Below are 16,384 nucleotides of genomic sequence, written 5' to 3'. Positions count from 1 at the left end.
ATTACAAGCGTTAGCTGAGGAGATAAAAGATTTCCAATCTGGCGTTACGTTATCGAATGCATATTTCTCCATCTAAATTATATTTTAAATTATTTAACAATTACTAAACTTTACCATAAATAATTCAAGAAGAAATTATTTAATATTTATAATAGTTGTGGAACAAATCAGTTTTAAAAAAACATAAACCTTTGAACTAGTCATTTAGAAATCAATGATATAACGAATCATTAAAATTAATGAAAATCGTTAGTGATTATTTATCATATTTAGGTTTTAATTTGATAATTACAGCACGATTTCTTTCAAAAAAAAATTATAGTAATTACTTATATTTATGTCGTTATTGGTAAAATTGAGTACATACAAATTTTAAGTGATTCTTGAGCTATGAATATCATGAGCGATCACTGATGACATCAAATTTTACCCATTAACTTTGCAGAACGCTTATTTTGTGTTCTATTTCTTCAAATTAGCCACTCAGGATACTATTAAGGGTAATAAAATGATGGGAGAAATAATTTTTTTATCATTATACGTATAATTTTTAACAAATGTGAGATTAAGTCCTGCAAAAAGTAAATATATTGCTAAAAGTTGAAAGTTGATAGTGAAGGTATTACCCGATGAAGACTCACCAAAAGTGATGTATATTTAGTAGTCTCCGTCGCCGGAGAAATGCACGGACTAGACAACTTCTAATTAGAAGTTAAAGAATTGTTTACTGATGTGATAACTTCTCAAATAGAGTAGCCTTCTTTACATTATCTGGGGAAGATAGTGCGGGGAAGGATCTTTTGGCTTTAGGGGAGTGTTAATATCTTCGATGGCTCCGCTCTCCTCAAAGACGGAGAAGCATGGTTCCTTAATTTAGAATTTTTTAAATCTTAGTTGGGAGGGTTGTGGAGAGCATTCCATTGGCTTTAGGGAGTTGGATTTCAATGTCTGCCGGTCCCTGTCTTAATCTACGCTTCCCTAGAAAGCCTTGATATTCAGAAAGGAACTTAGACTGCCTTGTTTATTTAATTTTGGAAAGTCTTCATTCAAACTTTCTACAGAAGTCTTTGCTTCATTTACAAAGTAATCTTAGATTTCTAGCTTCCTCAATCTTCTTTAAAGCTACAGCTAAAGCATTCCTCTTGCTACCGTTACCAACACCACATGATCGGTGTATGTCATGTTTTGTTGTAAGACTGTGGTAACATTGGGGATTCGTTCGAATAGCTGTTATTAAATTTTTCGTCTATTCTAAACATCTAAAAGAAGAGCAAGGTATAAACCAGCCTCAAAATTCTTAATAAAAATTCAGAAGAATCCAGCTATGTAATATGGTTCTGCTGGAAGGTCAAAGTTAACCAGATAACTAAGTAAAATACCGAGAGCGGCAGGGAATTATTACAGGTAAAGAGTAGGTTATAAAAAAGAAAGGTAGGTTGAACAGATCATTATGAAGATTGAAGAATCAGAAGCGTCACGATTGTAGCATATAACACTATTTTTACTGTTTCATCATCTTTATGGAAATTTACTTCAGGAAAATCTTCCCAACTTTGTGTTCTGTACATACGTATATCTTTTTCTTTTTTTCTCAAACGATAATGACAAATATATAACATAATGGAAAGCTGAAAATGATGTTAATGATTATGTGAATGTCTATTGCTTGAGATCTTTGCCTTGTAAAACAGTAGAGCGAGTTTCTAAGGTGGTAAATGTAGGTGTCTTTAAAACAAGATTTGGGTCTGGGAAATGCATCTTTAGTTCTATAGTTCTACTTTTGAATAAAATTTTATTGTATGCTTTAAGTTGAGTTTTTTTTTAAAAAAATATTTGTTGTGAGGCACTGGAGAAAGAAAATTCTCAACAGGACTCATAATGAGAGATCATTTCCGAAAAAAATCTCAGGTGATTGATGTTAGACGGAGGATTATCAGGGATGAAAGTAGAGACGCGGATTTGAAATAGATATTTAGGATTATACTAGCGAGGATTCGGTCAAATAAAAGACAGTAACTCAGTCTTTACGCCGAAGTTTCGACAAATTTATTACCTTCCTCAGGGCGTTCGTTGTTATGTGAGTTACAAAAAAGAAGTTTTTTCATCTTTACAGTTTGGTAACGTGAAGACTCTTACTTAGTATTTAGAATGAGTGATGGATTTCTAGCGTTCATCCATTTGCTAATAACATTCTGATAACTCCTCTTCCATATTTTTGATCTGATCATTACCAGATCATTATTGTGAAAAATACTTTGTTAAATTATCAGCTCGCTTCGTAAAGAGTCTAGAAATTGCCAGAATATTCAGACTAATCCTTCCATAGACTTAATTTTCGTATCTCATTAGCTGATTGTACAGGGATTATAGGGTTTCTCCCTAATATAACCTTAGCATATTATTCCATCTCTAGATTAACATTCTTCATTACGCTCTCACTCTTGCAAACTGTACTTCCACAAATGTTATTGCTCCATTTATTTATCACCTTATTTTCTTTAATGGCAACATTTTTAATACCAGGAAATGACCGTCCTAAATACCAGTCTACCTAAATAACTCTTTAAATAGATTTGACACTTTAAAAAAAAACATGGAAAAGGTATTAAATTTAATATTTTGGATTAAGAGTTTTTAATAACCCACTTCTGTTAGAATTAATGCCAAAGTTCTTCAGGCGTGTAGTTAGAAAAAAATGAGTTGCCTTCAAAATAACCGATCTGTCGAAGTCCTTTAGAAGGATTAAATGAAATATTTCTTGCTGTAGAATTGATTTTTTTTATTTGAAAGTTGATGTTGGGATTTAGTATTATTATTTTTTTTAAATTGAGGATTAGCACTCCTAGATTAAGAATGTACTTGTGTTTTGCTATTCTTATAATCCTAGAATTCTTAATAAGAAAACAAAATACTGAAAAATGTAATCTTATTAATGATTAGTACTTTTTCAGTTCTTTGATTGGTATTAAATGCCTTTTTAAAAATTGTTTATCCATCGTAAGGATTTATTAGAAGCCATTATTATTTTTTTTCAAAATTAATGAAGTTTTTTTTTTTTTACATCTAATTTTTGTGTGTGTGTGTTATTGTGCATTTAATGTTTATTTAGAGTTCGGCAAATAAACAGAGAATCTGTAAACAGTATGTCCTTATAAATTAGACTGCACTTACGAGATGTGGTTAAATTTCTACGGCAAGAAAATATATGGATCATGGGCGTTCGACTCTGGCCACGAAGTAACCTACTCTTTGGCCGCATATATCATTAAGCCGAGGCAAAATATGAAGTAAAAGTAAAGATTTCGATAAATAGGATTTATTAATAATATGCGCCAATTCAACTAAAGTCTAGTTTACGGTGATTTTTCAATTTTGTGTCCACTTAAAACCAGAAATACTGAAAGAAAATCCTAGACTGAAAGTATGGTAAGTTGATGTGGTAAGTTATCTAGTGTGACAGAAGTTGAATCTTAATAGAAGCACTTCTTGCCCTCTCAGCACATCTACGCTCAAGTACTTCATCAGATATTAATTATACCGTGGTCTATCTTCTACTAAGTCCTTTCTAGTTTTGAGACCTCATAACTTCGGATATTCTCTGCCATCTTGCGAATCTCTTGCCCAGATACTAACACTCTATTCTTAAGTACAAGCAGTAAACATGTTTAAGTTTAAGAACCTATGACTAATCAACCACCAGTGTTATTTAACTGGCACTGGTATTTTGAAGCTGTCGAATCATGGAACTGTGTAATGATTTGACCTAAATATTTCTTCTGCTCTTCTAACTTCTTTATCTTTCCAATATTTTGCTGTCATACTAAAGGATGTCCTTTTAATTTAGTTAAGGTTATCAAAATATTAGGCACATTTCTCGGAGGTTGTCTTTTTTTACTCTGCACTATAGTTGGTTGAATGGAGATTCAACATTATTTATCTGACTCAGCAACAGCTCCAACTGATTACCTAACTTCACCCAAACTTATTGGTTAGTACCGTAAATCCTTCTTTCCTAGCCTTGTGTGACTTCGTGATTGAAAACTTGTAAAGCTGTATTCACTAATTATTCTGTATTCCATGTTTACTTATACTAAGTCCTGTACTTATGTCTTTTTTTCTTTTCACTTATATTGTTCTTCCTATAGCTCTTTTGATGAAGCTTTCTGTATAATTTTTTTTTTATAGTTTCCAAGTTTATACTGTTCTTCCCACAAAAATGCTAGTTAAAAACTTGTTACTTTTTTTTCTTTTTTACTCTGCAGACCTCTATCCTGGACGTTATGGGAAACAAATATTATAAAACTATAGAATTCTTAGCGTTGCGGTCGATTCCACTACTGTACCACTAGACTGGGTGTGTATCAATTGCGGTGTTGCATATTTCGAGTGGCCGGCCAGCCAGCTCATCCTGAAGAGAGAGAAGGGACGGCTGGATAGGGAACAAGGACAGTTGCGGAGAGAGGTCTTTGAACCGATCTAACGGCCCTCGTTCATACTAACGCGCTGGTCCTGCTTGCGGCGTCCTTCCCCCCACCACTAATCTACACACACACACACACCGACCACGAATGTACGAAGTTGTGTGCGTGCAGCATACTGCTGCTTAGCGCACGCGTTCGTCCGCTCTCCTTGCAACCTTTATACAAACGCGCACACCTCTACCCAAAAAGAATTCTCCCAGTTTTATAATTTACTAATCCTTAAACCCGACATAAGTAATATGACCCATAACAATAATGTTTACCACTAAGTATTCAATTCTATGGTGAAAAACACGTTTTTCTTACTGCACCTATTGCAATTCAATGTAACAAATTAGCAATTATTGTTTCAAAATATGCGACAAAGTTACGATAAACGCAAGACTTGCCTCTTATAGTTATTGTAAGAAATTTTATTCTCTTTGCTAAAACATTATTTCACGAACTGTTCATAATTTGAAAATCTCTTTACAATCAGTTAAATTAATTTTTTCTCCCTCTCTTTCTTTTTTAGTTCGCAAAACACTCCGACGTTCAGCGCCACTGTATATACTAGAGCTGCAGTGGCAATTGATCTGGTCAGACTCCATCTAATAAGGATGCTAATTTACTAACCGCTTAGAAAGAACTATCTTCTTTTTGAGGAAAAGAAAACAGACCTGAAAAGAGCAGCACAATGCAGCCGGCCACAAGAAGAATCTTTTCTCTTCAGTGGACCCACATAATTGGTATGATTTGAAGATACGACATTTTATTTTATGAAACAACTTTAATTTATACAGACGCGAACAGGTTTGTGTATTACGTTTGCTCTACGATTTGTACAAATCGATATAGAACGTCCAAGATCACTGCTTAATTCTGCAATTCTTTAAATCGAATAGAAAACATAATCGAAGATTTATATGATAAAACTTTCCAATTGCAAATCTTGGTTACAAAATAAGATTTGATTAAAAATGACAGTTTATTTTTCTATCTGCAGCATTTTAAACGTGTAAATATATTTTTTGGAGCGCAGAAATTCAATGTAGCTGAACTGTCTGTCCAATGCAGAACCATTATGCAAATTGTACCGTAGTTTATTTTTTTGTTTTGTTTATTGCACTGCCGGTTTTCGGACAGTCTCCTCTCGTTACAGACAACACTGTTGATTAATGGAAAGCGAGCTATAAGAAGGAAGTGGAAATCTAAGGGCCTACAACTAAATCTCAGGAACTTGGATCCTCCACATAAAAATCCAAAGAGTTATTCACAGCCTTCTCTGTTGTACTGTAGATCTCCGGCATTGTTTTGGTGGAAATTCCATTAGATGGAGCATGGGTCATGCCCAGACTCTGCTTACTGAAAAGAGGCTCATTCTGCTGAGCTCTTATCTTCGCTTTTTGCACCAGTCTTTATTCCAAGTGCGAGAGATTTACTGCTTTTCTATCATACAGGATGTAAGAAACTTATTTCCTCTTCACCTACGAGGTGGTTGGGCCCACACATAGTAAGACACCCTATGGGGACCTTTTTTAACCTCTTAACCTATTGCACTTTATTATAAGAGGAAGCATGAGGCCAGATTAAGCTAGAATGGGCAAAAGGCTTTTCTTGGTTGAAGGTCCACTGCTGGGTACCGGTGGACTAGATAGAAATTGTGCCCTGAGTAACTACAACTCTCCAATCCAAAAGTTAACTGACTGTAGATAGATAAGTGTCCCTCGTTGGATGCCCAAGAAGCAAGCAAAGATTTCTAAATCGGACTTAATTTAGTAAATAGATATCCCAGATAGTGTCCTAACTTTAAATGCAAGTCCCTGCTACCTCTGTAGATCATCACGGAATTAAAAGGAGGGAGTTGCCTCCTATCTATAAACAACCACTCTCGGTCACCTTGGTTCGTAATTGTAAACAGACTATTAGTTTTCTACCGTATAAATACCGGCGTCAGAAATTATTTTAAAAAATATGACCGCCACAAGTAACATTTACTACAAATGAGGAAGTCATCGTTCTTGAGTCTTTTTCAAATGAAATGCCAGCCAATCCATTATTACAAAGGTAAAAATTACAGACAAAATTGTATTTCCTTGAAAGCTTTCATATTTTTTAGCTACCATGCTTGGATAAAATTGCTCTCCAAGAATGCTAAAATGTCATTGGGGTTCAATTTAATATGATGACTAGGCAAGAAATAGAATCTAATGTGATACATGACGTTCTCCTATCGCAGTTGACGTAATTCAGTTTCTTTCAAACTTAGAATTGAAGGAAGTGTGACGTCGTAGCCGGAGATCTCTTCTAGAACCCCAATAAAAACAATATATTACGAGGAAAGAATGCAAACCAAATGTCCAACAATATTCTTTCTATCAGAGCTAGTTTCTAGCAGAGTAAGCCAGTCAATTCGTGATTCTACTCACTAGACGTTGTTAATCACTGGTCTGAGAATGTCAAGAGGTCTCAATACTACTCAACCTAGGTATTGTAATGCTGGCAATCAGGTAGGCCATTTCTTCCTCACATTTGCGTTTCAGTTAAAGTTAATCAAACCTACCTGCAAAAAAGAGGGGCTTATCATTGTGATGGCTCCTTTCAGTGAGAAAAACTTTACCTTTTAACTAGCCTAACAGGTAATGGTAAAGATATTTTATATTCGGAAGTAGAAGTTGGCTACTTTTTTAATACGCTTAATATTTTTAATTTAAAAATACGCCACTGCCACTACCCCACTATTCCGTTTGGTAGTTCAACATATCTGGCCAATTGCTTGGGTCACCGGACATTCCCAACATCTTGCAATCTCTACGTCGACTTAATGCCTTAAGCATTTCCAACAAGTTCTTCCACTCGCTATTCCAAAAAATATTCTTAATTGATCAGTAAAAAACTAGAATGTATCTTTGGATAGCTTTGCAAACATTCTTACATTGTGTAATATATTTTTTACAATCAACTATGCGAAGTTAATTAAGTAAGCCTTGGAAAGAATCTAGGCCTAGGGGAGTTAGAGGTGCCCGTCCACCTCCTCCGTACATTTTTACACGAAGTTCCTTTGGGTGGTCTTTATTTTATTATTTTTTCTTTCGCCAACGTATTACATTTTGAATCTTAAAAACAAGTTTTTTATTGATATAATCAGATTTTTCACAGAAGTTTCTTAAAAAGCTTTATCTCGCTATACCAATTAAGCGTAGCTTAATTAATGAAGTTGTAATAGCCTGTCAGATATGATAATCGCTTGTAAGGAGATGTAACTAGTTATTAACTACTAACCAACAGCGCTAACATTTAATTTAATTCGTTCCTAATATTTCAATGTTCCCTAAAAATCATATTAATAAAAAATCGCCAAGAAGGACAAACTTAGCTCGTGTCCTGAGAATATTTAATAAACATTTTAACATGAGGACATTTTCATAAAATTTAATCTTGATCAATGATCAAGAATCTAAATGAAAACAACGCTAACATTAACAGAAAGGTCATAAACGAGAGAAGATAATAAAATATTGTAATGAAGAAGGTAGATCCGTATCTTAATTTAAAAACTACATAAAATTGTGTAAATATTCGCATAAAAAAGATTAATTGTTCGTCATACAATAGGCAAACCTTTTCAGCTGTATGTTTTCTGGTTATTGCAAGAATAATGTAGTTTAAAATTTGCTATGTTTGATAAGTATGTTTGATATCGTTACTAAACTATTTATTGCAAATATTTTATTAGAAACTTGAATACATTTTGAAGTGCTACGACATCTTGGAACCAGGAACATTCTTGTATAATAATGATTTTTTATCTGCTTCCTTGACAATTTTATTTTTATTATTATAGGCAGGTCTTGTTCGTAGCAGGCTCGAAAGATCTCGTAGATAAAGCCTCCGCTGTCTACGAGATCCAGAATTCTGTGACATGATCTCCTCTATTCTCAGCGGGCCAGAGATCTCACCAAGCACAGTAGCTCTAGATTAATCAATCCTGTGAAGAAAAAAAAGAAGTTTTTTTTTAGGACCTCTTAAAGTTTAGTTGGAAGAACCTCGCCAGTTTACGTTTCGAGGGTATCCCACCAGCCGTATTTGCGTACTACTTTATCGGGTACAATTGACTGGGTATTTCAAAGGTCTCACGTATCGGACTTATATATGAAGGCAAAACCCAGATTTTGTTGGAGTGGATTCACGGCCTAGTCCCGGTCAAGGCGATAGTTACCCAAGAATCCGCTAGAAACTTACCGTTGTCCAGTAGAGAGACTAGTGAGATGAACTTTTATAACACATGGTTGCTCTAAGAAACTTACCTCTCTTGCTCAGATGTTCCCTGTAGCGATGGTGAAAGAGCAGCTCGGAATGCTATCTAGTGCATGCTGTCGCCCTTGCTACCTTATTGTGACAGCGGTTAATTGTTTGTGTTTTCTGTTTGTTGATCTTACATTTTTCTTTTTTTTTTAGGTGTAGATCTTTCTCCATTTTCGGCACGGGTATGTACCCGCATCAGTGAAATATATGACACGAAACTTGGTGAAGAGGATCAACCATGCGGTGGTTATTCACTGTTGTGGTTACAATCTGGAAAATTGTGAGTATTCAGGCAGGTTTTGTATTTGTTTCTGGCCTCAACTACAAACTGTAGACAACATACATTGCCATTTAATAAAAACCACTTCTCGGCCACAACGGGCCCTTTAAACGCATACTCTCGTTAAAAACTATATCTAAAAATTTGATAAGATTGCAATACTTTTTCTTATTAACAGTTGGAAAAAGCGTATTTACAACAATTCTGTTATTAAACTCAATATGTACTTCATAACAAAAATTTATCGAAATGTTTTTTCTGCCAGCCTGTTGACAAAAAAAAAAAAAAAAAATTAGAACACGAAATCCAGTTGCATTCTTTATTTAAAATGTCACACTTAAGAAACTGGACTGGCATTTACATAGGTGACCAGTATTAGTTCTAATATAGGGCGCATCTATTAAAGGCGGTTTGGCCAGACTAATAAATATTAAATTTATGCAATATAACTTTAAAATACATAAGACAGCTACTAGCCAGTTCTTAATCTAATTGAATTTAGTAATGAATGATCTGATTTATATTGATTAATTAAGTATTTCATAATAATAAAACCGATTTGGAGTAAACTGGTAATACGCATAATCTAGTTGAAAACACTATTCCAAGATTTCATCATCTCTCATTTTTTACACTTAATTAACAGCATTCAGAGAATTTTAATAGATTAAAACTAATATATAAAAAACAGTTAAATCTGTCGGATTATTTAAGATTGTACAGGTTTAAAAGTCATTCGTTGGCTACACTGTTTTTTCTAGGTGTAACCATCACGTGAACTCTGCACAATTGGAATTATGTACTTGTTTTTTTGGTAGTGCAAGTAACTATAGTTATTTGAAAGTCATAAATAGTTATTATTTTTTGGTTGAGAGTAATAAAATTCTTGTTTAATTACTTTTGTATATAAAGATATTTTCATTGCTGTTGAAAAAAAATTGATGTTAGCAATAGGAGAACACTTAACTTAAAAACTTATCCTGGTGAGTTTAAATTTCATATTTCTAATTAGTGCTATAATTAGAACCGTTAAAAAGCTTATAAACTAAATCAGCTACTCGAAAAATGTTATTTATTTCTCTAGATTCTTTTAGTTTTAGAAGATGGTTTGGAAAACGGCTCCAACGCTTCTTTAAACTTCGAAATTTCGTAAAATGAAATGTGATAATTTTTTATTTATTTAACTAATAGGTGATTTCCCAATTTCAGTTAGTACACAATAAAACCAGAGCGTTGAGATTATTCTTTGATGATCTATCGGTATTTTGCTCTATTAATCTGTCTTGAATCAGGATGAAATCTAGCGAATACAGATACAGAACTTAGAAATCCCCATTATTCTGAATTAAAAATAAAAGATTTATGTGGCCCAGCATTGCTGGACGATCCAGCTTCGTAACATGTACGCAATTTCCGTTCTGCAAATACACATACCTCTTAGAACAGAACAGATGTTGGCAGATCTAAATATAAATTCCTTCCTCCAAACAGAAAATCTTTTGGAAGATTTATTTCCAGTTCTACTGTTGTGTAGTTATTCTATTTTCTGCACCTCGTAAAAAAAAGAAGTATCTTCTTTTTAAATTTCTCGAATTTAGATGTACGTAAATGCCAAAGTGTGATAGATGATATTTATTTGGATCGATTATTTGATTTGAATGACTTAGATATAATATTTGGATATTTGCCCATTCTTTTGTCCTACTCTAGATTTAGGGCAGTTTTTTGTTGAGTAGGTTTGGATTTCAATGATATTTCGAAGTTAAATCATCTAGGCAGTTGCTATTGTCTGAAACAAGTTTTAGCGTCAGAAAATTTAAGCCTAATGAGGCGTCCTACGAGAGTTTCTTGTCCAAGAGTAGTCCTGGCAACACAGATTTATAAGTAAAATTATTTTACAAGAATGAGATATCACAGCATCACCCAGTCTGGTTTGCAGGGTCTGTCAGATAAGGGCTACCAACACTTGCAAGTGACAACCCATTGACAAGCTTAAATATAAGCAAGAAGTTAGAGAAGGAACCCTAGCTGGCTCTGATGGTCCGCGCACAGCCAGATGTAGGATTTAATCAGTTCAAACACTTAAAGAAATTTAATCACGGTTCTTCTTGGAGTTGTGTTTCAAGTTTCTATGGCTTAAAAACAGGAGTTGACATTTGGAGGTTCTGCTGTTACGAGACCCAGGAATCTGCTTAGCTCTGACTTATAGGCTAATCTTGGAACTACGTAATTTGTGAAATTAATTTTATCATTATCAAGCCCTTTCAACTATTGCAGTTTCGAATTCATCAACATCCATCGGAGGTTAACGTTTGCATTATGAGCCAATACCATTAAAGTGAAATCTATTCTCACTTCAATTGCATTATGACAGCTCACCATATTGAGAATTTATTTGCCCTTTCATTATGTTCCTGTAATTTCAAACTAGGAGTATTCAATAAATAATTGCTGCTCTTTGTATAGTGAACAGAGTGTAATAAAAGAGTAAAAGCTAGGTAACATTAGTCACCTGTGGACTTCCCCGTTTATATATAATAAACAATGCATTGTTATTGTATTATTGTTATTGTTACATTGTGAACAACTGGTGCTGTACGATTTCTACTATACTATTTGTATTTACTACGTCTACACACAGTTAATTGTGCTCATATTATTTTCCTGATGTCTTAAAATTATTACTTTGTTTCGTCTCTTCTTAATAGTGAATTTTATAAGAGAAGATAAGTAATGGTACAGGAGTTGATAAGTGATAATAAGTCTAAATTATAAGTTTCCAGATAAAGTTTAGTTTTTGTAAAAGTAGAACAATAAAAACAATCGTATTATTGTTTTTTATTGCTTCTTTAAAACTTTCTACAACAACAATCTTAAGGACAGTGCCTTGATGAGCAGTTATTTGGAAGATATTGGCGTGTAAAAGTGATTGATTAAATTGTAGCCGGGTGTGACGTGAGTTGTGACAGGAGGTCAGATTGGACCCATGCATAGCTTTAGGCCCTTTTTCTCCTGTAAGGGGGTGTCAGTTTCTTAGATTAGAAGACTTATAGAATGCAAGGAAATCGCACTTCTAGATATAAGAAAAATAGAAAAATATTTAAACATTCGCGAAATAAACTAATTAAGCACCCTGAGTTACTCAAGGAAAATTCCTTTTTTAAAATCCTTTTCTCTCTACATTTCTGGAAAAAGAATAAAATAAGAAAATATCGAGGCAAACTTCAGATCTCTAGGCGAGAATACAAGCAAATCTTTGCCTGCTACAGTCCTGGAAGGTCACTCCAGAGTTTAGTTCTGTTGTCTTCTTTTTCTCTTCCTTGAATCCTCCTTTCGCTGATCCAACCGAAGGATTCGAGCTCTTAAAAAAAAAAAAAAAAGAAGAAGAATACAGTCCCCTCGCTTACCAGACTATCCAATTCCGCAATTCGCTTCACGTTCATATGTCCTGAGTAAAATTAGGGGTAACTTTATTCAATTTTCTCAGGTCATTGAGATTTGCTAAGGCATTCCCAAAGCAGTGGTGAGCTCAGCGCTTTAAGGTAGCCCCTGGTTATCAAGAATGGTGTACTACTACCTCTTCGTCCTGATATTTCCTGCAAAAGCTGGTGATGAACACAAAAAAAGAGAAAGGTGTTTCATATTTTTCCAAAAATGCAGAGAAATTTTGTTAAAATCTATCAATCACTCTCCTCCGCCACTGAAATAGACTTTCGCTACGACTGTTATGGTATTCATTTAATCAATCATATGTTCAGGAAGGAGAACCACATTAAAACTAATTGTTTGATTGGAAAAAAAAAATAATAATAAGAAAAGAGAATTATAAATTGCATTGTGAAGTTAAGTATCTGTATTTCCAAAGTTAGGCTGTAAGGAGAAAGTACAGAACAGAGACAAAGGTAGTGAATTACTCATAAAGCTAGTTTGATAGTAATATTGGCCATGAAAACTACGTAACACTGCCATTACAGGAAGTACGTTGATGATGTTTGGCGGAGATCGGGCTCAGTGGAGGCTTCCTTTCACATCCGGAGACACAGAACTGCTGCACACCGAGGAAAATCCTCTCTTCCAACCCACCTTCTTCTTCTATCTTTCCCGAAGTGACGGTCCCTCTCGTTGATTCACAAACGGCCTTCAATCATTTTTTTTTACTATATTGTTTTTTTATTTCGCTTTCAGTTCTAGTAATGCACACAGTTTCCTTTCCTTAATGATACACTTCTCTGAGGGCAATTAGTTTACTTTTACTATCTAAATCTGAACGATTGCCAATCACCATTCACTTTGAACAGCTCTTACTGCAGCTTTTCTGATCATCCAAATTTGACTCTTTAGAATTGTTTCACGGAATACCTAAGGTCCCCCCCCCCGTGGCAAAAAAAGACCATAACCGTAGTTTACGAAAACTTGAAAAGCTTGAAAAGAGGATTATCGGTGAATCACTTTTTTGGAAACTGCAAGGATCGATATTCTGTGAGCCTACTTGGGTGGAGATATCGACTTTTTGCCTCAAGCCGGTCGAAATGTGTTCTGTTCTTCTGGAATTTTGCTAACTTGTCAGTTTAGATATAAAACAAACCAAGTCTTCCTTCAAATTCTTTATCCTGGCAATTTGGCTGCTCCCAATAAAAACTATAGAAGTCAAGTCACTGACCTCCTTACTGATACTTCACTATTGAAACTGCGCAACATTTTATGTCAGGTCATAAAAGTTCAAATTCTTTGAAATAGGCCCATTTATGAAATCATCTATGGTCCAGCACTGCTCCCAAATGTTACGCTCTCTCTGTTGTCGAGAACGTAATGTATTAGTGCTCGCCAGCTATCAGTGGAGAAGGGTGAAGGTGGGTGAAGGAAAAAGAAAAGACCAAATAAACCAAAAAGAAGTTGAGCGCCACGTCGTTTTTGTTTACCTGAATGTGGGGTTTACGACGAAACCCAAAAATAAAGAATTCACTTAAGAAACCCTTGGCAACCACTTTTGTGTCCGTGGTAATGTAACTACTTATAATATTGGCTCCTTTACAATTCTGACATACCCCCCCAAAAAAATAAAAATTACCAAAAGATTACGATATAAATTATGCCTTATATTCAATAATTACAAGGATGATCTCACAAAAAAAATAATAATAACCGTAATTGAATGACTAAAGTTCCTCAAAAGTTCACAAAAAAAAAAAAAAAAATGGAAGAGTGATTACTTCTTTCTTCTGACCAGCCTCTCCTTCGCAAGCCCCTTTCGGGAATGTCCTTTGTCCCTCGACGGAATTGAGGAGTAATGCTGAAACCCAATTCTCTCCAGTTCACTCAGCTCGCCTCTTGCTAGCCAAAATGGAACCGTCCTCTCTGTTGTGGCCACAATCGACTCGTCTCTCCTGACGACCAAATTCCACACTCTTTTTTTTCTTTGCGTAGTTTACATATTTTATATTTTCCTTATCCAGGTGACTTTTTTTTAAAAAAAAACCATTCCCACATGATTTAATTGATTCCCATACGGCACTGAATTTAACAAAATAAATGGAAATAAGTAAAATCTTTAGAAGTTCGAATATTTTATAAAAATGAAATCAAAATCTCCTGAACCTCCGGTAGCCACTATTAAAACAGTCACAAAACCACGAACAGCCTCTATTCCGACATTTTTCTTCCCCTTAGGTACGTACTAATTTGAAATTAGTAACACAAACTCTTACACTGACTCTAATAATCTTAGATAAAAAAGACTTCTTCTGCAAAGTTATGAAAATAAAAAAATTGATTTGAGCTGAATAAACAAAATAAGTCAAATAAAGCCTATTTTTATCAGGCTTTAACGTCGAACTACCAAATTACGTAACGTGGAAGCTAGTGACTAGCAAACCCAGTTTACAATTTAATTAAAACTGTCCGGTAGGACAGTTGTATAAGGGTTGATCGTCAAAAACTGCACGAAAAAGCGTAACCTTATCAGGTTATAATGATAGAATTGCTTATCACAAATTGTAAAGCAGATATGTAACTTTGCAAAATAGACAAAAAGGAAAATCTATCCAAAAGGTACAAAAATCTCCTTAACAGTACTTACAGTTTAAAATGTTAAGTACCAAGGGTTGATTAAACGCCAAAAGGTATACAAATCAGCAAGTACCCAACATTTCATTCATGCTTAGTTGATATAATTTAAGTAATTTTGCTGCATTAACTTTTCCTTCACATTTTTTAGAATTTATTAGATGTCACAGACCCTTATGCTGGCCAGTTCATTCATAATATTATTTATAATTATGATTAAGGAACGGATTTTTATGTATTTAAAAGTGCCAAATATTTAATTAAAATATGCATTTATTTTCGTCAATTATGTGGAAAATATGTGATTTTCTTAAAATATTTTCTGGAATATTTAAGTAAAATGGACATTTTTTTTTATGAAAATGGAATTTTTTTTGGGGGGGGGACAAGTTATAATTATTTATACAAGAAAAGAACATTTTTACAATTTATAATAATTTATTAGGAACAAAATAATTTGTTTTTACAAGTTATAATGATTTATACAACAAAGAACATTTTCACTATTTATAAAAAGATGTGTTAAATTTTCAATTTTGAAAACTTCACTCTTCGAAATTGTTTGCAACCACATGAAATTTCAAATGTTGGAACGTAAAGTGACGACGATCTGGGCGTAAGATGGATTTGTAACAACTAAAATCCTTTGAAATGAGGTTTTTTAAGTTTGTGGAAAGGGATATCTGCTCTAACCAAAGCCCGACACAGATCTGTACTCAGTGTAGACTTACTTGATGATGGAGATGTAAGGAAGGCTTGATAGGACGTCCTCTCTTTCTTTCTGTTTTTATTCTCTATGTGCGATCCGGTGGCAATATGTTGGGTGACTTGGGAACGTTGAGAGCAAGAAACGCGCTTGTCACAAGCTGTGCAGTACAAAATGTCTCCATCACTTCGAAAAAGTTCTGCTGGAAACTCGCGAAGATATTTAGCAACCAGTTGTTTGTTTGAGGCCGATGTTCGTGGAATTTCACCCAAAAAAGAATACACTAAGTGACCGAACGAAATGAATTGGACACTTCAACGAACGAGCTGAAAGTACAGGCAACGTCAGACAACTTCAAAGAACTAACAAGTGCCCATCACTGTTTAGTAGCATTCTGTGTAAATTACAATAACCATTGTACCCACTGTGATTCACAGCCCTACAGTCTGTGGTTCACAGTTCCTGTCAACCACCTCCCAATTATGAAAATATGCCCAAAATGAAAAATGTGAAAAAATATGTACATATTTTGATTAAATATGTAGAAATATTTATTTATTTTAATCAAAT

At 34.3% G+C, this 16,384-nt stretch overlaps 1 protein-coding gene across 7 annotated transcripts in view; it reads left to right on the top strand.

The window, feature by feature from the left end:
* LOC141460049 (uncharacterized) overlaps nucleotides 1-16,384 on the top strand; it is a 68,185-nt gene that overhangs the window by 3,800 nt on the left and 48,001 nt on the right. For 4 of the 7 annotated variants that reach the window (XM_074139702.1, XM_074139909.1, XM_074139983.1 and 1 more), the window contains 2 exons: nucleotides 4,996-5,209; nucleotides 8,919-9,045. In XM_074139702.1, coding sequence (XP_073995803.1) covers nucleotides 5,158-5,209; nucleotides 8,919-9,045 — 179 coding nt within the window. In that variant the 5' untranslated portion in view covers nucleotides 4,996-5,157. Of the gene's footprint in view, nucleotides 1-3,191; nucleotides 5,210-8,918; nucleotides 9,046-9,903; nucleotides 10,029-16,384 lie in introns of those variants that run through there. The other 3 variants (XM_074139830.1, XR_012461841.1, XR_012461823.1) reach the window with 3 other exon arrangements.

The sequence above is a fragment of the Rhodnius prolixus genome, unplaced genomic scaffold, assembly GCF_049639745.1.
Source record: "Rhodnius prolixus isolate KJV_2025 unplaced genomic scaffold, Rpr scaffold_1, whole genome shotgun sequence".
In the NCBI taxonomy this organism is placed as follows: domain Eukaryota; kingdom Metazoa; phylum Arthropoda; class Insecta; order Hemiptera; family Reduviidae; genus Rhodnius; species Rhodnius prolixus.
The sequence above is the reverse complement of the archived record's forward strand: the minus strand, read 5'-3'. Positions and strand labels throughout refer to the sequence as shown.